Genomic DNA, 23,192 nt, shown 5'->3' on the forward strand with positions numbered 1-23,192 from the left:
GCCAAGTTGGTCGCCACCACTGCCTCCTGCAGCAGTGAGTTCCGCAGTTTAACGATGTGCTGCGTGAAGGAGGGCTTTCTTTCGCCTGTCCTGAGTTGGAGGCAGTGTGCCTCCAAGTGCCAGTTGCTCCGAATAGTGCTGGAACATCCTGAAAAGTCCCCGTCAAAAGTGGCAACCTGCCAGCATCTCGGGAGGCGTCTGTCTACACAGGCATTCCCTTGATCTCTCAATCTGCATATCATGTTTTCATTGCTGTGCTGTTTTAATGAGTCTGTCTTATCACGGACATATATATGCTAGCTTTGTTGCATGTTTTAATTATGCTGTGTGGTTTGTTTTTTAAAAAATTATTGTGCCTTTGTGCCATTGGTTTACGTGCTTTGCAAACTGTGTGCATAAAATAAAAACAAGGATGCTCTAAAGGCCTTTTCTGGCCCACCAAATGTAATTACCATTAGGAAAAACCTAAAGCAGGAGTCGGCAACCGAAGGCCCATGGACCACAAGTGGCCCCTGGGGGTCGTTTAACTGGCCCGTGAGTTGCCCCCAAACTAAGCCACCCTCTCTGCGAGTCCCCACGCGCTGTGCTAAACCAGTGCCAGAAATTGCGCCTGTCCAGACTCAGAAAATCGCGGGCGCACGCGCACTCCGGCCCACAGATAATAATAATAATAATTTATTATTTATACCCTGCCCATCTGGCTAGGTCCCCCCAGCCACTCTGGGCAGCTTCCAACAAACCCCTAAAATACAATAACCTATTGAACATTGAAGGGACGCGGGTGGCGCTGTGGGTAAAACCTCAGCGCCTAGGACTTGCCGATCGTTAGGTCGGCGGTTCGAATCCCCGCGGCGGGGTGCGCTCCCATTGCTCGGTCCCAGCGCCTGCCAACCTAGCAGTTCGAAAGCACCCCCGGGGGCAAGTAGATAAATAGGGACCGCTTTCTAGCGGGAAGGTAAACGGCGTTTCCGTGTGCTGCGCTGGCTTCCCAGATGCAGCTTGTCACGCTGGCCACGTGACCCGGAAGTGTCTTCGGACAGCGCTGGCCCCCGGCCTCTTAAGCGAGATGGGCGCGCAACCCCAGAGTCGGACACGACTGGCCCGTATGGGCAGGGGTACCTTTACCTTTACCTTTTATTGAACATTAAAAGCTTCCCTAAACAGGGCTGCCTTCAGATGTCTTCTAAAAGTCTGGTAGTTATTTTTCTCTTTGAAATCTGGTGGGAGGACGTTCCAAGGGCGGGCACCACTACCAAGAAGGCCCTCTGCCTGGTTCCCTGTAACTTGGCTTCTTGCAGCGAGGGAACTGCCAGAAGGCCCTCGGTGCTGGACCTCAGTGCCCGGGCAGAAGGATGGGGGTGGAGACGCTCCTTCAGGTATACTGGGCCGAGACCGTTTAGGGCTTTCAAGGTCAGCACCAACACTTTGAATTGTGCTCGGAAACGTCCTGGGAGCCAGTGTAGGTCTTTCAAGACCGGTGTTATATGGTCTCGGTGGCCGCTCCCAGTCACCACATTCTGTCTAATTGTAGTTTCCGGGTCACCTTCAAAGGTAGCCCCACATAGAGCGCATTGCAGTAGTCCAAGCAAGAGATAACAAGAGCATGCACCACTCTGGCGAGACAGTCTGCAGACAGGGAGGGTCTCAGCCTGCGTACCAGATGGAGCTGATAAACAGCTGTCCTGGACACGGAATTGACCTGCACCTCCATGGACAGCTGTGAGTCCAGAATGACTCCCAGGCTGCATACCTGGCCCTTCAGGGGCACAGTTACCCCATTCAGGACCAGGGAGTCCTCCACACAGCCCGCCTCCTGTCCCCCAAAAACAGTACTTCTGTCTTGTCAGGATTCAACCTCAATCTGTTAGCCACCATCCATCCACAGAGGGATCTCCGCTGGAGTGAACCGGCCCAGGCGAGGTAAACCTTGCTGACCCCTGGCATAAATCCTCAGCCAGAAAGTATGTTAGATTTGGAACGTGGACTCCTCTTGCCACTGATATTGCAGCAATATAGACCCTCCTCCCGCCCCCCACACGTTTTCTTTGCTGACACATTTACTGGGGCAATTACACAAAGGCATTTTCCATCCATGGAAAGTGTCCACCTTTTTTCAGGCTCTCTGTTCCGCTGCGACTTCTTCTAACGAGTCACCTGCCCTTTCTTGAAACAGATCTACCGCAAGTTTCCTGGCTTTGACTATCTGATCTTAGACACAATGGCTCTCGCGGATATGATCTTCCCAAACGACAAAAAGTGAGTCCAAAGGGTGCCACGGTGGCAGCGAGGTGGTTCTGTTTGGGGCACCTGTCCCTGTAGAAGTCTGTGTACACTTGAGCAAAACTGGTGTCCTCTTATTTTGTTTTGTTTCATAAAAGGCATGCGTCGCTTAATTGTAAAAACAAAGCAAAACCCTTAAAATGGTTTACAAAGAGAATATTATCGTTATTATTAACATTTATATACCACCTCTAACCTCCAAGGATCTCAAGTTGGTGCACATGGTTCTCTTCTTTCCCATGTCGTCCTCCCAACAAGCTTGTGAGGCTGACCCAAGCGAGCTTTCATGGCTGAGAGGGGATTCGAACCCTGCTCTCCATCACCCTTAACCATTACGCACACTGGCTGTTGTTATAAACAAAAATTGACCTTTTCCCTTATGGGGTATCCAAGAGCCCATATAGAGTCCTTACATGTTGTTGTTTGTTGTTGTTGTTTAGTCATTTAGTCATGGCCGACTCTTCGTGACCCCATGGACCAGAGCACACCAGGCACTCCTGTCTTCCACTGCCTCCCGCAGTTTGTTCAGACTCATGTTTGTAGCTTCGAAGACACTATCCAACCATCTCGTCCTCTGTCGTCCCCTTCTCCTTGTGCCCTCCATCTTTCCCAACATCAGGGTCTTTTCCAGGAAGTCTTCTCTTCTCATGAGGTGGCCAAAGTCTTGGAGCCTCAGCTTCACGATCTGTCCTTCCAGTGAGCACTCAGGGCTGATTTCCTTCAGAATGGAGAGGTTTGATCTTCGTGCAGTCCATGGGACTCTCCAGAGTCTCCTCCAGCACCATAATTCAAAAGCATCAATTCTTCGGCGATCAGCCTTCTTTATGGTCCAACTCTCACTTCCATACATCACTACTGGAGTCCTTACATAGGTTCCCTATTGGTAGGAGAGAATAACAGAGGCCAACCAGAGAATATTGAGAGAGAGGAGGAACCCCGAAAAATGGCGCGCAAGGCCTTATAAAGACTTTTGAAATTGCCACCCTGTAGATCAAGACCACCCCCAGAGACATCATACATACTTCACAAAAGGGGTGTAATGTAAGACCACCCCTCAGATACATCATACCTACATCACAAAAAAGGCGGTCTAAAACAGAAATTTGAATGTTGTTTTTCTCCTGTCGTTGTTTATTTCTTGTCTGGCAGGTTACTTGATTGGATTGCCTGGGGAGCCCGGCCAGTCTTTTGTAGTGATAAATACTTAGTTCCTGGGCCAGGTCACAGGCTCACACCCTATTCATATCTTAAATGTGCCCTTAAGACAGGATTTGTGAGGAAAGAGACAATGGGAGGTTTCCCACTTTGACCTTGCAGAGAAAACATTTGCTCAGTTTAGGAATCAAAATGGTTCCAGGTCGATCTTCCTGTGCTGATCTATGTATGTCCTTGGTTGGTACACCAGTGAAAACAACTCTTTAAAACATTCGAAAGAGAAACTCGGCAATAAATATAGAAAAAAGATGAAAATATCCATCAATATTCCACATTATGGAGTACCGTATTTTTCGCTCCATAAGACACACTTTTTTCCTCCTAAAAAGTAAGAGGAAATGTCTGTGTGTCTTATGGAGCGAATGTGTGGTCGGTCGCTGGCTCCCTTGCCCAGGCCTCCATTGTGGAATGTTCTGCAGATGGAGGCTGTTTGTTTCCCCAGTGACATGCGACTGGCTGATTAGATTACCTGTCTGGAAACTGTAGAAATGGCTCCCTTTCCTAGAGAAGCTGCAGAACTGTGAGTTGAACCCCATAAAAACAGGATTTTTTCCCCTTTGCAAAGTAAGCTCAACAACTTTGAGCTGATCCTCAAAAAAAGGGGCTTTTCCCCTTTGCAAAAGAAGGTGCACAACTGTGAGCTGACCCCCCAAAAAATGGGGCTTTCCCCCTCTAAAAACTAGGTGCGTCTTATGGTCAGGTGTGTCTTATGGAGCGAAAAATACGGCATTTCGTCTTGCACATGTGCCTTCTCGACTGCTTCAATCTGCGGATCTGGCAGTGTTATAGGTGCTGCACAATACTTGTTGTACACATTTAGTGTGGTGGCTGCTACACTTCAAAACTCCCTGCTTTATTGACAGCTGTCTTTGCTGTACGGTTTCCAGCGCCTGCGGAAAACCTTTTCCAGACACGTGGAAGTTACATGTGTGTTTTTTAGGTTAACATTGGTTTTCATTAGTGTTTGAATGTTTTTTAAACTGTCCTTTATAGATACAGCGGTACCTTGGGTTACATACGCTTCAGGTTACATACACTTCAGGTTACAGACTCTGCTAACCCAGAAAAAGTACCTCGGGTTAAGAACTTTGCTTCAGGATGAGAACAGAAATCGCGCGGTGGCAGCGGGAGGCTCCATTAGTGGTGCTTCAGGTTAAGAACAGTTTTAGGTTAAGAACAGACTTCCAGAATGAATTAAGTACTTAACCTGAGGTACCACTGTATTTTAAAAAATAGATTTTTGGTAAACAATTTTGAGGTTTTGTTGCAACCAAGTGGTATCCAAATTTTCTTAAATAACTAAAAAATGCAATTTAATTTGGGAGGCATCAACCTTAAGGCACAGGTTGGGGAACTGTTTTGGGGTCTGCGTTCACCCTTGGTCGTCACCCCACTGGGGTCCACATGCCAGCCAAAAGCACCTGACCAAAATGGGTTTTACCCCTCACTCTTGCAGACTTTCTCTATGTATGCAGAGAGAGACAACCCTCCCCTCAGGGGATCTGTAAAAATCAGATGAGGATGGGGATTATGACTTCTTGCCTGGTCACCAAATGATCAAACTGATGAGAAAGGAGGGACAATTTTTGCTGCTTACTGGGTCACCGCTCTGCCCTGCCCAGCCCTTTAGAATAAAAACCATGTGGTACTTCTAGAGTCTTAAATCTGTTCCCTGCTTGGTGGGGCTGCTACCACTGAAAAATTGTATTGGACCAACCAGGTGGGCCATCAGGAAAGGCTTTGTAGCTGGCCTCACACTTAAAAAAAAATAGAGGGGGGGGGGAGAAGAATGCCTCTTCTAAGATTGTTCTAAAGGTAAAGGTAAAGGGACCCCTGACCATTAGGTCCAGTCGTGACCGACTCTGGGGTTGCGGCGCTCATCTCGCTCTATAGGCCGAGGGAGCCGGCGTTTGTCCACAGACAACTTCTGGGTCATGTGGCCAGCATGACTAAGCCACTTCTGGCGAACCAAAGCAGCACACAGAAACGCCGTTGTTTACCTTCCCGCTGGAGTGGTACCTATTTATCTACTTGCACTTTGACGTGCTTTCGAACTGCTAGGTTGGCAGGAGCAGGGACTGATCAACGGGAGCTCACCCCGTCGCGGGGATTCGAACCGCCAACCTTCTGATCAGCAAGCCCTAGGCTCTGTGGTTTAACCCACAGTGCCACCTGCGTCCCTTATGATTGTTCTACATCACATCTAAAGCCAAAGTATGACTCTTGCTTAAAAACCATTTTTTAAATTACTCCCGTGCAAATTTAATTGATTTAACCAGCTTCTCGGCTAAAGTTCCACCCATTTCGTAAACTGTCTTGTGCTTTTCAGATGAAGGGTGGTATATAAATCTAATCATCTCGTGTTCTAATTTCCCAAATCACTTTGGGAGCCAGGGTTTGGCCAAAGATGCAGGATAAAACCAGAATAACCAAATGCTTGGTGGTTCATTGCATTCTGTCTCCATCTGCAGCGTCCAATTGTTGTCCAGTCCTATCCTGATCATACATGCAGAAGATGATGCGATCATACCAATACAACATGGAAGAAAGGTAACAAAGCCTTTGTACTATTCTAATCTTCTTTCTTCGTTTCTCTTAAAAGTGGGAAGGCAATGCAGCCGTGGAACGAAGCCTCCATGGTTATTTGCTCACTTAGCCAGTAAAATGGTGGCAGGGTGGGGTGGGGTGGGGGGGCAGAACTATGGATTATTTTCACAATTACAAAGGGCTCCTTGTTTGGTCACCTGGGGACAGTTCTCCTCGTCCTAGGCGAGCAACTATTCATCATTGCCATTCTAGGGCTGAAAATGCAAGGTCAGATAGGTTACACTTTCAAACTGGGCTAGGGAACATTTGTCCCTTCTGGCATTGTTGGACTGCAGTTCCCATCATCCCTGGCTCTGGGCTATGATGGCTGGGGCTGGCGGAAGTTGCAATCCAACAGCCATAGGTCAACTGGTCCCCATGCGCTGCTTTAAAACATCCTTTGCAATTACTGCTTTGAATTCCTTGTTGCTTAGTCATTTCCTGAACATTCAAAGCAAGCTGCATTTATTTCAGAGGAACCAGGGTGCTCATTTTGAGAGGGAGTGGTGAATGGGTTGTTCACTCTACATATACCATATTTTTTGCTCTATAAGACTCAAATTTTCCTTCCTAAAAAGTAAGGGGAAATGTGTGTGCATCTTATGGAGTGAATGCAGGCTGCACATCTATCCCAGAAGCCAGAACAGCAAGAGGGATCGCTGCTTTCACTGCGCAGCGATCCCTCTTGCTGTTCTGGCTTCTGAGATTCAGAATTTTTCTTTTCTTGTTTTCCTCCTCCAAAAGCGTCTTGTGGTCTGGTGCATCTTATAGAGCGGCGAAAAATACGGTGTTTGTTTTTTTTAAAAAAATGCTGCAACATGCTTTGAACCTTTTGAAGAATGGTGGCATCAGAAGTTTTAAGCCAGGGCCAAGTTGGAGGTGGGGGATTTCGACAGTGGAAATGAAACCACAGGCCGATGCCTCGCCTTGCAAGGCAAGGTGTGATTTTGCAGAAGGGCTAGCGATGAGACTGTCAGAACAGGATGCTGTTTCCAATTCCAGCTCACAAAACGTCCTGTGTTCCCGCCGCAAGTTCTCTCAGGCTTAACCTACCACACAGGGCTGTTGAGAGGACAAAATGAGGGAAAGGGGGGGAGAACCTTTGGAATCCACCATGAACTCTGTGGGATAAAACCATAATAATAAAAAATCACAAGTCGTGTGTCTCTGTTTCTCAGTTTGATTTTTTTACAGGTATTGTACGTATTGCAGTTAATAGTTCCTCATCATCCTGGAAAAAAGTGACAAGTGGGGTGTCGCAGGGTTCTGTCCTGGGCTTGTTGTTATTCAACGACTTTATAAATGACTTGGATGAAAGAATTGAGGGGATGCTCATCCAATTTGAAGATGACACCCAACTAGGAAGGGTAGCTAATGCTGCAGAAAACAGAACCAGAATTCAAACTGACCTTAACAGATTGGAGACCTGGGTGCAAGCTAACAAAATGTATTTCGATAGGGACAAATGTCAGGTTCTGCACTTAGGCAGGAAGAGGTAAAGGTAAAGGGACCCCTGATCATTATGTCCAATTGTGACTGACTCTGGGGTTGCGGCGCTCATCTCGCTTTATTGGCCGAGGGAGCTGGCGTACAGCTTCCGGGTCATGTGGCCAGCAGGACTAAGCCGCTCCTGGTGAACCAGAGCAGCGCACGGAAACGCCGTTTACCTTCCCGCCGGAGTGGTACCTATTTATCTACTTGCACTTTGACGTGCTTTCGAACTGCTAGGTTGGCAGGAGCAGGGACTGAGCAACGGGAGCTCACCCCGTCGCGGGGATTCGAACCGCCGACCTGCTGATCGGCAAGCCCTAGGCTCTGTGGTTTAACCCACAGCGCTCAGATGCACAAATATAGGATGGGGGACACCTAACCTACTTGCAGTACATGTGGAAAGGATCTCGGGGACTTAGTGACCATGAGTCAACAGTGTGATGCAACAGGAAAATCAAAGTTCATGCTATTCTAGGCTGCATCAACAGTGTCCAGATCAAGGGAAGTAACAGTCCCACTCTATTCTGCCTTGGTTAGACAACACTTGGGATACCACGTCCAATTCTGGGCACCACAATTTAAGAAGGATGTTGACAAGCTGAAACATGTGCAGAGGAGGGTAACCAAGATGATCAAGGGTTTGGAAACTAAGCCTTATGAGGAAGGGTTGCTGGATATGTTTAGCCTGGAAAAGAGGAGACTGAGAAGAGATATGATGGCGATCTTCAAATATCTTAAGGGTGGGTGCATGCTTGTTTTCATCTGCTCTGGAGGGTAGGATTCGAACCAATGGCTTGAATCAAGTGGCAAGAAAGGAGATTCCGACTAGGCATTCAGAAAAACTTTGGTTCAACTGTCAAACAGGTCTTACTGTCAGACTCCCACGAAAGGTTGTAGTCTCTCCTTCCTTAGAGGTTTTTAAGCAGAGGTTGGATGTGTTGGGAAACTGTGTATGTGCAGCTACTCACACAGAGTCAATTAAGGTTTGGCAGACAGCCAGAAGGCAATCTGAAGGAGGAGGTCTGCCTGGCGATAACAGAGTCATGCAGACTTCTCCCTGATTGGTCAAGCTCTTTCAAGGGAGTGATAATTAATGGCCTACTAACTGGAATGAGGGGACGCGGGTGGCGCTGTGGGTAAAACCTCAGCTCCTAGGACTTGCCGATCGCATGGTCAGCTGTTCGAATCCCCGCGGCGGGGTGCGCTCCCATTGCTCGGTCCCAGCGCCTGCCAACCTAGCAGTTCGAAAGCACCCCCGGGTGCATGAAGATAAATAGGGACCGCTTACTAGCGGGAAGGTAAACGGCGTTTCCGTGTGCGGCTCTGCCTCGCCAGGGTAGCTTCGTCACGCTGGCCACGTGACCCGGAAGTGTCTGCGGACAGCGCTGGCTCCCGGCCTATAGAGTGAGATGAGCGCACAACCCTAGAGCCTGTCAAGACTGGCCCGTACGGGCTGGGGTACCTTTACCTTTACTTAATTGGAATGAGATAGTTCAGGAGTTCAGAGGTTCAGAGTTCTGTGTGTCAGTGTAGGAGTTGTGAGTTGTGTCAGAGAGAGCTAGCTAAAGATCCATGTTCTGTTCCTGTAATAGTCCACTGTATATAATAAACACCGAACTACAAGTTCCTGGTTCCTGCTTCGTCTATCCTGTCTGCAGCCAAGTCGCCAATTGCTTCCATGGATTCTGCATGTACTCTGCTAGGTCTGGCTAAGGTCCTACAACTAGTCAGAAAGTTGTGAAACACCAAATAGGATTTACCAATAGGATGGCCATCTGTCCTGAATGCTTTAGCAGGGGTATTGCTACCCCAGTATTGCAGGGGTATGGCCTAGATCAAAGGTCGACAACCTTATCCGTGGATGGGCTGGTCGACGCTCCGCCTGTCGGAGGATGGGCCGAAGCGTGTGTGCACACGCGCTCTTCTGGGTCGGAGGAGCACCTGTGCGTGTGCGCACACGCTATTTCCGGCGCACATCCGGGTCAGGAGAGCGCCCATGAGCATCCACACAGGCGCCATCAACCCAGAAGTTGGTCCCCGCGTCGCTAAGAGCGGGCAGTGGCAGGGGTCGCTATAGGCCAGTTAGACAAGCCTCGTGGGCCACTACCGGCCCATGGGCCTTAGGTTGCCAACCCCTGGACTAGACGACCCCCGTAAGATTCTATGAAACTAAGAAACCCCAGATGCTGCAACCTGCCTCATTCGTTCCCTTACAGCTCTTTGAGATTGCATACAACGCTTCGGAGAAGAAAGAGAACGTCGTGTTTATTCCTTTACCTTCTGCCCTGGGCTTAGGACACGACTACATTTCCTTCCACCCTGATCTTGCCGGTATCGTGAAGTAAGTGGGCGGAAAGAAGAGAAACGCTTTTGCAGAATGGGGTCCCCGACCCCCGATTTCCCTTTGACACTCTGGGAGCTGGGATGCAGTGGGGAGCTGGGCTCATGCAGCTGCCTGCTCCAGCAGAAAGAGGGATGTGCAAATTTGCTGTGCTGGAAGCCCAAGAAGCAGCCTTTAGCCCAGGCTGTTTGCCTTGGCTGTTTGCAAGAGGGAGGACCCCTTCTTCCTCGTTCCTGCACCTTGATGAGAGAGACTGTCCAACCCTCCTGCCCTGTCCATTAGCAGTACAGTGGTACCTCTGGATGCGATCGGGATCCGTTCCGGAGCCCCATTCGCATCCTGAAGCGAACGTAAGACACGACTGCACATCTGTGTGTGCACGGGTCGCGTTTCACCGCTTCCGTGCATGCGCGTGACGTCATTTTGAGCGTTTGCGCATGTGCGAGTGGCTTCGTTCCTTCCGGGTCGCCACAGAGTGCAACCCAAAAATATTTAAGCTGAAGCGTATTCATCCCGAGGTATGACTGTATAACCTCAGTATTTTTTAAAATAACTCTGTGATCATTGCAGAAATCAGTATGGCAGGCGAAGGGAACATGTCTCTCCATTGCATGACCAAGAAGAACATGCTTAAATGCCATAGCAGCACTTGGGCCTGTTATGTCAAGACATAACAGCGGTCTTGAAAGACCTACACTGGCTCACTGTATGTTTCTGAGCACAATTCAAAGTGTTGGTGCTGATCTTTAAAGCCCTAAATGGCCTCAGCCCAGTATACCTGAAGGAGCGTCTCCACCCCCATTGTTCTGCCCAGACACTGAGGTCCAGCGCAGAGGGCCTTCTGGCGGTTGCCTCACTGCGAAAAGTGAAGCTACAGGGAACCAGGCAGAGGGCCTTCTTGGTAGTTGCGCCTGCCCTGTGGGCAGGCTATAAATAATAAGTTGTTCTTCTTATTATTATTGGCCCTGCGGTCAGAGGTGGCTTTCAGTGGCTGGGAAGTTCTTGCAGAGCTAATGTGGCTTCCTCCATGTTATATTGGAGTTGTAGTCCAATATAAGACAGAAGAAACCACATTGGCTACACTTGACCTAGGTGATGGGGAGACATCCTCAGAAATGGCTGGTCTACTGCAAGTGGATCACTTTCCCCAATTTAAAACAAACACACCTTCCATATTTACTGAAATGGCATATATGTGCACCCACATACAGAGTGTACTCTTCCGCCCAAATGTTGCACCAGAGTTTACAAAACTTGGGACTACAACTCCCATCATCCCTAACTAGCAGGGCCCGTGGGTCATGGATGATGGGAGTTGTAGTCCAGAAACAGATAGAGACCCAAGTTTGGAAAACCCTGTCCCAGCCTAAAGACAGCCTAAGTACAGGGCCGTCTTACCCATAGGTGCTCGGGGTGCGGGGCACCCGGGCACCGGGCTCTCAGGGATGCCAGGCTGAGAGTCTGGGGCCTGAGAGTTGAGTCCGGGGAAGAGGCCTCCCATTGGCTGAAGCGCTGTGGCAGGCTCTTCTGCTGTGGGCGGCTCTGCGCCGTGAGTTCGGGGGCGACTGAGCCAGTGAGACACTGAGGCAGCCGGGTGGATATTTGCTTAAGACAGCCCTGCCTAAGTAGATACCTGGCATGGCCCCTGGTTGAAGAAATATAAATCATGCTTCTTTGTTTCCCTCCTGTTCCGAAACAGAAACTTCCTCCAGAGTGTTAAGTGACAGCAGCAACGCAGGAAGAGACCAGCCGCTGCCACCCGCAAGGAACACTGCGCCATACTCCAGTTCAAATTGCTACAGATAATAAAAGGAGCCATGAACAGGAAGAGTGGGTTTCGTTTTTATTTTACCAGGTGAATTTTCAGGAATGCAAGATTTGTGGCGTGGACCCGGAAGACAAGAAAGCGGGGAGACAGGAACACAAACTGATGCATGCAGCCCTTGCAAACATGTGGGGTTTGCGGCTTCTTTTTTTGTATTAATGCACCTAAAAGTGGGTATTTTAAGCACTACCTGAGCGGGACAATCTCTCTCCCCTTCTTAGTGCATCTTTCTCACGGCACGTAAGCAGCCGGCATGTACCTGCTGAGCACACCAATGGCATTGAACACATAGCACCTGCTGCAATACCTCAGGGTATCCGTTAAAAGCACTTTGGTCCAGCGACTGTAGGACAGATTATAGGGCTCAGCCAGACGTCCTTTTGCACCCCACTTTCTAGGCACAGGTCTGTACTTTCTGCATCTGAGTGGGTGGGTTTTTTTCCCTTCCAGTGCTTCTCCTGGGAAAACCCACATTTTAGTGCCAAATCAGAGCAGATAACAAGCCGCAGAAAACCCGACTGCCATTTGCCAAAGGCTGGGAGAATAAAACAACCCAAAACAACAGGCTCAGAGACAGAGCTTTGAAATGCAGAAAGGGAGTCTGGATGTCCTCATAGGCAAGTTGGAGCAGGGGCCCCTTTTTGGGGGGGAAGACCCTTGGCCACAAGATGGCTGAGACAGCAACATTAAGACCCCCAGGGATTCTACTGCCACCATTTTCAACACACCTCTCTCCCCAGACAGGTCCCACACCCGCTGCGAAGGGTTTATCTGATGGGTAACCAATCCCTTTGTTATCTCTTAAAAAGAGATGAGGATGCAAAAGAGCAGCTTGTTGACTTGATCTTGCCATTGGTCCCTCCTGGAAACTGGTTTTGCAGGAGGTTCAACAGCAGCCCCATCCTGGGAGCTTCGGAAAAGAGACTTAGGACTAGGAATTCCCAGGCTGCCAAGGGAAGGGGAAGCGGGGGGGTTCATGACACTCAGAAGTGCCCTTCAACTCGCTTTGCACTTCTGCAGAATTCATGGAATAAGTCAGATTCCCCTTTCAATGCCAATAAAAGCAGAAAGAAAAAGAGCCCACAACTTTTAACTACTGTTAGCGTCACTAAACAAGCGTGAGCCTGCCTCGCACACTCACTACACAAGTAGAGCTAACTCCCAGCGGCTCGTGCAAACTCAGACGTGCATCTTTTCGGACGTGTCGTTGGCCAGCATCTCGTCCGCCACGTCCCGGGGCACATTGGGGGGCGGGATCTTCAAGTCGGAAGGCTCCACCCCCCAGATGTCCCGGGCGTACTCCTTAATGGTCCGGTCGCTGGAGAACTTCCCGGAGGCGGCGATGTTCCTGATCACCATTTTGGTCCACTCCTTGGCGTTCTGAGAAAAGGAGATAGGCCAGAAAGAAGAAGCTGACTTGAGAGTCCCAAAGGTCTCATTTCCTTTTTTCTTCTTCAAATTTTTTAATTAATTTCCCAAAAAAATTTAAACAAACAAACAAACATCCTATTTGTAATTAAACCAATCTTGGTAACATTGTTAAGTGACTTCCTCAAATCCCCCTGGTTACCGGGGAGTGGGGGAGTCGCCAAAGGGCACCCACTGGATCACTGATCTGAGGTTTTTCTGGGGGACCGCGACGCTCTTGCGGTCTCCCCCTGCTTCACAGCGCTGGGGCTCTTTCAGCCCAAAGAGCTCCCATCTGCCATTACTGGGCGACCAACTGGAAGTCTCTCATTTCCATGTGCAGAGTTCTTTCTGACTGCTCAACAAAACCCTCCAGGCCAAAGCCACGGTTTGTTTCAAGTTCCAACCTAACCCAGCCCCAAGTTTGATGGTAGGGAAATCAGACAGCATTTTACCTGAAGGAGGGTCTCCACCCCCATTGTCTAGCCCAAACACGGGGGTCCAGCTCCAGGGGCCTTCTGGTGGTTCCCTCACTGCGAGAAGTGAGGTTACAGGGAACCAGGCAGAGGGCCTTCTCGGTGGTGGCACCCACCCTGTGGAACGCCCTCCCGTCAGATGTCAAGCAGATAAAAGCTACATAACTTTTAGAAGACATCTGAGGGCAGCCCTGCTTAGGGAAGTTTAAATGTTTCATCATGTTTTTAATATTCTGTGGGGAGCTGCCCAGAGTGGCTGAGGAAACCCAGCCAGATGGGCAGGGTATAAATAATAAATTTTATTTATTCTTATTCTTATACATTTTAGGCCAGTGGTTCCCAGTTAGCTAGGAACTGTAGACCCCTGCTTTTCAAAAGCCAAGCCATTAATTCCTTTCTTTTGAAAATGTTGACATCTCTGTAGTAGTTCTTGTTATGTGAATGGTGCCAACATGTCTCAGAGCAAACGTACGTCTTCCGGGCCTCGCTCCTGTGCGAGTCACGTGACCCGTGCGAGCACATGGCGCCCACAGTCAGTCAGTCAATGGGTATGTGCCATGGACATCAGTTGGGGTTTGCAGACGACCAATTGGGAACCACTGTTCTAGGTGGTTATCTTGCAAGAAGCAGCAAGACGAGAACTACACAGGAAGTGCAGCGTGTAGAAGAATCTCAAAATACAGGAGTGAAGGAAAAACTTCACTGTACCTGCAGAATTGTAACAAGGAGGGATTTCAACTACAGGAGAGCAGGCAGCATGGCCAATGGCCAGGAATTAAGGGAGTTTTAGGGCAGCAACACCTGGACGGCCACAGGTGAGTCACACCTGAGCTACAAGGATGCTGATGAAATAGCCACAGGTGATCAAGCATGGAGTTAATAAGCACACCCAGGAAACTACAAAAGGCCACAGTTTACTAAACACAGGTGTGCGTGGGAGACAGACTAAATAACTTGTGTATTTATGTTTTTTCCCCCTCTCTTTCTTTTAAGGTCCCAGGGCAGGTCACAACATTAAAACATAGTATTAAAAGCAGGTTTAAACAACTTACAGCCACAAATACTGTATTTTTCGCACCATAAAGGTAAAGGTAAAGGTACCCCTGCCCGTACGGGCCTGTCTTGACAGACTCTGGGGTTGTGCGCCCATCTCACTCAAGAGGCCGGGGGCCAGCGCTGTCCGCAGACACTTCCGGGTCACGTGGCCAGTGTGACTAGCTGCATCTGGCGAGCCAGAGCCGCACACGGAAACGCCGTTTACCTTCCCGCTGGTAAGCGGTCCCTATTTATCTACTTGCACCCGGGGGTGCTTTCGAACTGCTAGGTTGGCAGGCGCTGGGACCGAGCAGCGGGAGCGCACCCCGCCGCGGGGATTCGAACCGCCGACCTTTCGATCGGCAAGCCCTAGGCGCTGAGGCTTTTACCCACAGCGCCACCCGCGTCCCTTTTTTCCCTCCTAAAAAGCAAGGGGAAATGCGTGTGCGTCCTATGGAGCGAATGCAGGAGGGAGGCAGGCGGGTAAAGCCCCCAAGAGCAGCACACAAGCTCCGTGCGCTCTTGCGGGCTTTTCCACAGGAGGGAGAAGGGACTGACTGGCTGCATCAGTCCCTTCTCCCACCTCGTAGAAAAGCCAGGAGAAGCTGCGATCTCTTTAAAGGGGTTGCGCGGTTCTGCGGGCTTTTGGGAGAGGTGAGGGAAACCCCCCACCTCCCAGGAAAGCCAGGAAAGCCCTTTGCAGCGTCTCCCAGCAAGGAGAGGCTGCATGGGGCTAAAGGGGAAGCCAAAACAGCGAGCGGGATGCATCCTGCTCGCTGCCTTGGCTTGTGCCATAGCCGTGCGCAACCCCTCCGGCAGGGAGAGGTTGTGCGCAGCCTGTACGCTGCTCTTTGAGGCTGGGGGGGGATTTTTTTTTCTTGATTCCCCCCCTAAAAACTGGGTGCGCCCTATGGTCCGGTGCGCCCTATGGTGCGAAAAATATGGTAATACGCCTCAATTTGTCCAAAGCCAAGGTAAAGAGGTAAATCTATAGCATTCTCCGGAAGCTGTATAACGAAGGTGCCAGACACACCTCTATGAGGACGGAGTTCACAGCTTAGGGGCCACCACAGAAAAGCTCCTCTCACCCTAGGCTGACACCCCTGAGTGTCTGAGGGCAGGAGAACTATGAAGAGGACCTCCTCTGCTGGACTCAGCACCTGAGATGGTCTGTAGGGAAGGAGGTGGTCTTTATATATTTGGGACCTGAGTCATTTAGGGCATTAAAGGTAAAGGACCCCTGGACGGTTAAGTCCAATCAAAGGTGACTATAGGGTTACGGCGCTCATCTTGCTTTCAGGCCGAGGGAGCCGGCATTTGTCATGTGGGTCATGTGGTCAGCAGGACTAAACCGCTTCTGGTGCAATGGGACACCGTGACGGAAGCCAGAGTGCATGGAAATGCCATCTACCTTCCCGTCGCAACGGTACCTATTTACCATATTTTTCGCTCTATAGGATGCACCGGACCATAGGAGGGGGAGAACAGGAAAAAAAATTCTCACCCTCTCTGCTCAGCACCCCTTCAGCGAAGCAGCAGGAGAAACGGTGCCCCTTCCATTTCTCCTCCCGCTTCACTGAAGGGGTGCTGCGCAGAGAGGGAAAACTGTGCAGCGCCTCTCCAGCGAAGCGAAGCCTGGAGAGCAAGAGGGATCGGTGTGCACTGACCCCTCTCGCTCTCTAGGCTTCAGGCGGCTAATCCGCAAGCCTTTGGAGCGCAGCGGGAACTCCTGCTGCGCTCTGAAGGCTTGCAGATAGCTGCCTGAAGCCCCCGGAGGCTTCAGCGAAAGCAACGTGAAGCCTCCGGAGCGCGGGGGGAGCTCTCCCTCTGCGCTTCGGAGGCTTCGCGTTGCTATCGCTGAAGCCAAGGAGCTTGCATTCGCTCCATAGGACGCACACACATTTCCCCTTAATTTTTGAAGGGGGAAAAGTGCGTCTTATAGAGCGAAAAATACGGTATCTACTTGCACTGGCGTGCTTTCAAACTGCTAGGTTGGCAGGTGCTGGGACAGAGCAACAGGAGCTCACTCCGTTGCGGGGATTCGAACCGCTGACCTTCCAATCGACAGGCCCAAGAGACCCAGTGGTTTAGACCACAGCGCTACCCGTGTCCCAGGGCATTAAACACTAATGTGGGCACCTCCAACTGGGCCCAGAAACGAATTGACAACCAGTGCAGCTGTTTTAAAACAGGGGTTATATAAGGGAACGCCCAGCCAGGAATCTGGCAGCTGCATTTTGGACCAACCTCCTCTCCTCCCTGCTGTCCCAGAGGACCCTGCATATTGGGAGAACTCCAGAAAAAGGGCCGTGGTGGCGGCGGCAGATGGGCGCTTTCCCTGTCGCTCTATTTCGGAGAATCTGGGAAGGTTAGCAATGGTACGAGGCTCCCCTGGGCTTCCCTCCAGCCTCTCCTAGCACCTCGCTTGAAAGCACTTCTTACAAATGTGGAACGGGCATTATGCGGAGCCTGGAACGGGGCCAGTTTGGTCGATCGAAGCGAGTGCGTTTACACAGGGTAAGGCGTGTAAGTTTCTGTTCTTATCACTGTGCAGCTGCGTGGAGTCACAGGACTCTGTTTATATTCCTGGGATTCCATACTATTGGAGTCTCACGGGAAAGGGAGACGGGATGTGACGTTAGCGGTTTCCTGTTTCCTTTGTTCCTTTGTGCAATTGCTCTTTGCTTCCATAGAGAGAGGATGTCTTTTCTGTTCTGCATAGTTTAGAAATAAAACTCTTTAAAATGTAGCTCATACTGTCTCATCCTTCCCTGTGCTGGGAACTCTGCTGGGAGGACGTGCCCTGGAGCCTCATCAAAGGCTCGAGGTCGTTAAACATGTCGGGAGGCAATTCCAAAGACCAGCCTTATCAGCTTGGCCAAGTTGAGATGCCGACAAGGCAATCTCAGGAGACCTCTGGCAGCAGCTGGACACTCTCCGCCCATCTTACCATGTAGAGTTGACTGACGTTGTCTTGACATCTGACATAAGCTTCGTAGTCTGCGAAGACTTTGAACCTATTTGAGGAAGGAGTCAGAGCGGGCGTCAGAGGGGCTTGTGCCTGAACAATGAAGACCCCATGCAGGGCCTTTTTTATTACAGTGGTACCTCCGGATGCGAACGTATCCGTTCCGGAGCCCCGTTCGCATCCTGAAGCGAACGCAACCCGCATCTGTGCATGCATGGGTCGCGATTCGCTGCTTCCGCGCATGACGTCATTTTGTGTGTCTGCACATGCGAGAGCGGCGAAACCCGGAAGTAATGCGTTCCGTTACTTCTGGGTCGCCACAGAGCGTAACCTGAAAACGCTCAACCTGAAGCATATTTAAACCGAGGTATGACTGTATTATTATTATTTTACACATAAATAGAAAGGCCTCAGGCCACCATCAAAGTCCAATGTCCTGTCAAAATAAAAACAGGGTCCTCAACAGGCCCTGATATCAGGAAGAACTTCCCCCCTTTCACTTTTTTATTATTAAATCAAGAATTAATCACACATAATCATAAAAATGTGCTCCCTGAGACCATTCCATTATAGCTATCCAACCTCCCAAAATTTCAACACCACTTGCGATGGTTTGACCCCTTTCTGTTTTAACAGTACAAATTCTACAAACACCCTCCGTATCTCCTCAAAATCATTTCTCCTGTGTATTACCTTAATGTCACATGTTAATTTATCATTAATAGCTATATCGCAAACCTCTTTGTACCATTATAACATTTTATTTTCTGCTTGCCCCTTCCATCTTTCTAGCTGTAATAATTCGTGCGGCTGTCAATAAATTTGTGAGCAAGTCCTTCATAGCCAGTGAACCTTCCACCCCATCGTAAATTGATAATACTGCTACCTCTGGACTTTTGGTCAGCTTTAACCCTGTGATTTCTGCTATCCCCTTAAACACCCTTTGCCAAAAAAATTGTACATATTTACACCCCAGTAAGAGCTGTTCAACAGCGGAAAGGTCTCCCTCGGGAAGTTGTGGACTCTCCTTCCTTGGTTTTGAAGCAGAGGTTGGATGCTTTAGCTGAGATTCCTGCATTGCAGGGGGTTGGACTAGATGACCCTTGGGGTCCCAATTCTATGTTCCTTAAACTTTTTCCAGAGTGGAGGGTCAGGGAAAGCCGACCCTGCTGCGATTGAGGCACAGAGGCCAGGCAAGTTACAGAGTGTGGCACAAGCAACCGTTAGCCAAAGCTGTCAACGGGTTTCTGCAAAGCGGTCTCCGCTCACCGGTCATGGTGGAACAGCATGTTGACCAAATCTTTGAAAAGGTCGGGCTCTTTTGGTGAAAAGAATCCACTCTTGATCTGATCCATAGCTTGCCTCAGCTCAGGAAGTCTCTCGTAATATTCCTGAGCTTTGTACCTGATGGAAAGAGGGAGGAAAACCTTTAGCACACATATTGAAGATTACCGATGGCCATGTATATAACAACAACAACAACAACAATTTATTATTTATACCGCACCCATCAATAGCTGTCAACCGTCCCTTATTTGGCAGGAAACTCCCTTATCCCAGCGCCGTGTCCCGCTGCTGTCCCTTATTGATGATGTCCCTTAAATTTCCCAGGTTTCAATGGAAGCATCCCCTCTCCCTCCCTCCCTGCCCGCCCCCCTCCGGCCTCCTCTCACCAGCCTCGGCCCCCGGGAGCCCCTCCCGGCCGGGACTGGCAGGAGCCTCGGGCCCTTCCACCGCCATCCTCCTCGCGGCCACCGAATTGGGCGTCTCTGCCTGGGGCCTCCCCTCTGCCTCCCGCCGCCGCTCCTGCTAGGCCGTAATGCGGCTGCGCCACCGAAGGACCCGGATGAGATGGGCAGCCTGGCGCGGCCTATGAATTGCTGAGGAGCCTTGAGAGGAGAGTGAGGGCAACCATAGAGAAAGCAGTTCAGAGAGAGGAGGAGGAGGAGGAGGCGGAGGCACGGGCAGGTGCCAAGGGCTACAAGGGAAGGACCGCAAGTGCTTCTCCCATAGATTTGTGGTGGTAGACTAGCATAGATGGTCTGATCTGCGGGTTTACTTCGGGCACTATTTCCCCCCCCCTTCCTCCCGCCCCGCCTGATGGAACTGAGAGCTGCAGATGGAGCACGAGAGAAAAGATACAGAACTGAAGCAGCATCTTCATAACTTGGACTTCGTTTTGCATGAAAAGTAGTTGCTGCTTGTAGTTATTTAATTGCAGTGTTTCATCGGCTGGTGTCTTGAGCAGCAACCTCTGGAAACGGAGGGCTGAAAACTGGCGCTGCTCTCCAAAATTATCTGGTCCCCTTTTAACTTCGCATTTCAGCTGGTTGGCTAAAATCCCTTATTTTAGCTGCTGATCCCTTATTTTCAAGGCTGGCTGGTCCCTTATTTTCAAATCTGTAAGTTGATAGCTATGCACCCATTTGGCTGGGTTTCCCCAGCCACTCTGGGTGGCTTCCAACAGAATATTAAAATACAATAACCTATTCAACATTAAAAGCTTCCCTAAACAGGGCTGCCTTCAGATGTCTTCTAAAAGTCTGGTACTTGTTTTTCTCTTTGACATCTGGTGGGAGGGCATTCCACAGGGCGGGTGCCACTACCGAGAAGGCCCTCTGCCTGGTCTGTTACGTGCTCCTGGCTTTGCAGTCACAAGACATCCTCAGCTATCTCATTTTGTTATACCAGGAGGGGCAGACATGTGAACTCCCTTGATTTGGTGAGGAAAATCTGTTGGAAGTTCAGCAGCAGGGATCATTTGGTGTGTAACTTAAGGGTTAATTACATTCATGTGAAAGCCAACTAGTCAAGATGGAGATGGTGGAAGTATTGTTTCACATGGAGGAATCACATTTACTGAGGCAGCACATGCTCTGACTGGCTGTGCAATTCGGAGGGAGTTTTCCTCTTCAATTTATATACCGTTTTTGTTCAGTGATGTCTGGTTTTTGCATTTATCCGGACTTCACCTGTATTAGGCAAAGTAACTTTGCCAACAGAATTGCCATAACAGCCGCCTCTAAACTGTAGGGTGACTCAAATTATTGAGCAATTATTGATCTGCACCATTAACATATGCAAGGGGTCAAAAATCTGATCTTACCATAAGCAAAATCTCTGGATTTTTTGTGAATTGGATAAGATCTAATTCAGTGGGCAAGATCAAATTTTTCAAGGCACAAGCGTGGAGCAATGAGAAAAGCTCCTTGTCTATCTTCTCTTTTGAGATCCTTCCAATTTCTCCCATTGTTTTGGATATATTGTAATACTCCAATAATTTGGAAAGCCACTCTATTTTTGTCGGTATTATAACACTTTTCCAATTTTTCACAACCGATAGCCTTGCGTATAAATATAATGTCTTGTCTTCTTCCTTTAGACTTCCTGGCACTATTCCCAATAGAAAACCTTCTGATGTTTTACTAAATGCATATCTGAACATTTTCTTCATTTCATTATATATTGTTTCCCAAAATTGTTTGATGTTTAAACAATTCCACCATATATGCATCACAGCACCTTTTTCTGTGCTGCATCGACAGCAGACATCGCCACAATTTTTATTAATTTTTGCTATTCTTTCAGGTGTTAAATACCATCTATGCTGCATTTTAAGGTAATTTTCTTTCAATATATAACACACAGTGAATTTCATATCTTCTTTGCACAATTTTCCCCATTGTTCAAGGATAATATTTCCCCCAATATCTTGTACCCACTTAATCATGGATGCTTTAACCGGACCTCCGGAACGAATTACGTACGTAACCAGAGGTACCACTGTAAATATATTTAAAATTTTTAAAAAAAGAAAAAAGAGAAAAAGCTCTTGGAACCGGGGGGCGGAATTCATCGGTGCACAATCCAATCAAAATACAGGTCAAGCGAAAAGCGTGGACGAGACCTTCGCTTCTGCCATACTCACCCTCTCCGGTCCAGCTCAGCCACATCCTCCACTCTCATGCCAAAGATGAAGAGATTCTCTTCTCCAGCCTCTTCTGCCATCTCAACGTTGGCGCCATCCATCGTCCCAATGGTCAGGGCTCCGTTGAGCATGAATTTCATGTTGCCGGTGCCAGACGCTTCGGTGCCTGCCGTGGAAATCTGCTCCGACAGATCTGTGGCGGGGATCACTGCCAAGAGGGTGAAATTTTAGCCATTCCTGCGGTCCTTTTTTATTATTATTATTATTATTATTATTATTATTATTATTATTATTATTATCTGTCACAGCCAACCATGACGGCTCGCAGCAGGTAATCAGAAAAACACACCATGCAGAATCAAACAAGCAACTGTGTTATATGGACATATCAAACTGCCTTGCACACAGAGGAAAGGGAAGGGCGTAGCTCCGTGGGGCAACTGGGGAAAAATGTCCCAGTTTCAATTTCTGGCTTTTTCCAATTTAAAGGCTGAGGGAGAGGAATCTGCGAGCTTGCCAAGGAGTTGATAAGGTTCAGTACTGAGTTATTTAAAGTTTGACAGCTTCTTCTGCTTCCCAGGCCGAGAGAAAAATGGAATGGTGAAAACAGGATACTTATTGGGACAGTGTGATTTCGGCAGCCACTGCTAAAGTTGCAAACAATGAATCACAGGACAGAGCAATGGAGAACTTCTGAAACAAGAATGGGATATTAGCTCCGGCCAAGGCATGATGGAGAACAGCAACAACCAGGAAAAGATAGACGTAATATTTTACAAGGACAGGAAGAAACGTTACGGACAGAATAACTGCCACTCACAGGAAGAACAAGGATGTAGTTTGAATGCTTCACCTGTAGCTTTATAAATCATTCAATGGAAGTAGTTAAAATTGCAGTTGCTGTATAAGGGATTTAATATTATTTTGACTTGAGTGTAATTGAAAGATTTTGGAACACAGAAATAAAGTAAAGCATCAATTCTAGCACGTGGGAAGCTACCTAAATTGTATAATTTGGCGTCTGATTTATTGGTATTACTAATTTGGCTTTGTTATAATGAGGCTATTATTGGATTATTGTAATTGAAAACTAATAATAATAATAATAATAATAATAATAATAATAAAAGCTGAGGGATAAACTGTTAAGCACCTTTTCTGCCCAAGAGACAACTCTGAGTTAGGGCCAATAGCCTGACCTGGTATAACGCTGTTTCCTTTTACACATCACTTGGGAAGACAGGCGAACTAATATCAGTGTACTGGAAGAAGCAAAGATCACCAGTGTTGAAGCAACGATTCTTCAACATCAACTTTGTTGGACTGGTCATGTTGTGCGGATGCCTGATGATCGTCCTCCAAAGCAACTACTCTATTCCGAACGTAAGAATGGAAAGCGTAATGCTGGTGGTCAACAAAAGAGGTTTAAAGACTGTCTCAAGGCAAATCTAAAAAAATGTAGTAGAAACACCAACAATTGGAAAACACTGGCCTGCGAGCGCTCAAGTTGGAGAACAGCCTTTACCAAAGGTGTCATGGGCTTTGAAGACACTCGAACTCAGGACGCAAGGGAGAAATGTGCTAAGAGGAAGGCACGGTTGGTAAATCCACACCGCGATCAATTCCTGCCTGGAAACCAA

General features: G+C 48.7%; 2 protein-coding genes and 1 long non-coding RNA gene across 3 annotated transcripts in view; 1 reads left to right on the forward strand and 2 right to left on the reverse strand.

Moving 5' to 3' along the window:
* ABHD12B (abhydrolase domain containing 12B) overlaps positions 1-11,741 on the forward strand; it is a 29,909-nt gene extending 18,168 nt beyond the window's left edge. The window contains exons 10-13 of the mRNA XM_053365712.1: positions 2,174-2,256; positions 5,967-6,045; positions 9,789-9,913; positions 11,613-11,741. Coding sequence (XP_053221687.1) covers positions 2,174-2,256; positions 5,967-6,045; positions 9,789-9,913; positions 11,613-11,637 — 312 coding nt within the window. The 3' untranslated portion in view covers positions 11,638-11,741. The remainder of the gene's footprint in view (positions 1-2,173; positions 2,257-5,966; positions 6,046-9,788; positions 9,914-11,612) is intronic.
* On the reverse strand, positions 6,889-9,171 carry LOC128402037 (uncharacterized). Its single transcript, XR_008327587.1, has 2 exons — positions 9,047-9,171; positions 6,889-8,673 (listed from the first exon to the last, which is right to left on the reverse strand). It is a non-coding gene; the product is annotated as an uncharacterized LOC128402037 (long non-coding RNA).
* A 1,132-nt stretch (positions 11,742-12,873) lies between the features above and the next one.
* The window catches only part of PYGL (glycogen phosphorylase L), a 65,897-nt gene continuing 55,578 nt past the window's right edge, over positions 12,874-23,192 (reverse strand). The window contains exons 18-21 of the mRNA XM_053365505.1: positions 21,553-21,760; positions 18,894-19,028; positions 17,607-17,673; positions 12,874-13,118 (exon numbers count right to left, since the gene is read on the reverse strand). Coding sequence (XP_053221480.1) covers positions 12,918-13,118; positions 17,607-17,673; positions 18,894-19,028; positions 21,553-21,760 — 611 coding nt within the window. The 3' untranslated portion in view covers positions 12,874-12,917. The remainder of the gene's footprint in view (positions 13,119-17,606; positions 17,674-18,893; positions 19,029-21,552; positions 21,761-23,192) is intronic.

The sequence above is a fragment of the Podarcis raffonei genome, chromosome 1, assembly GCF_027172205.1.
Source record: "Podarcis raffonei isolate rPodRaf1 chromosome 1, rPodRaf1.pri, whole genome shotgun sequence".
Taxonomy (NCBI): Eukaryota; Metazoa; Chordata; class Lepidosauria; order Squamata; family Lacertidae; genus Podarcis; species Podarcis raffonei.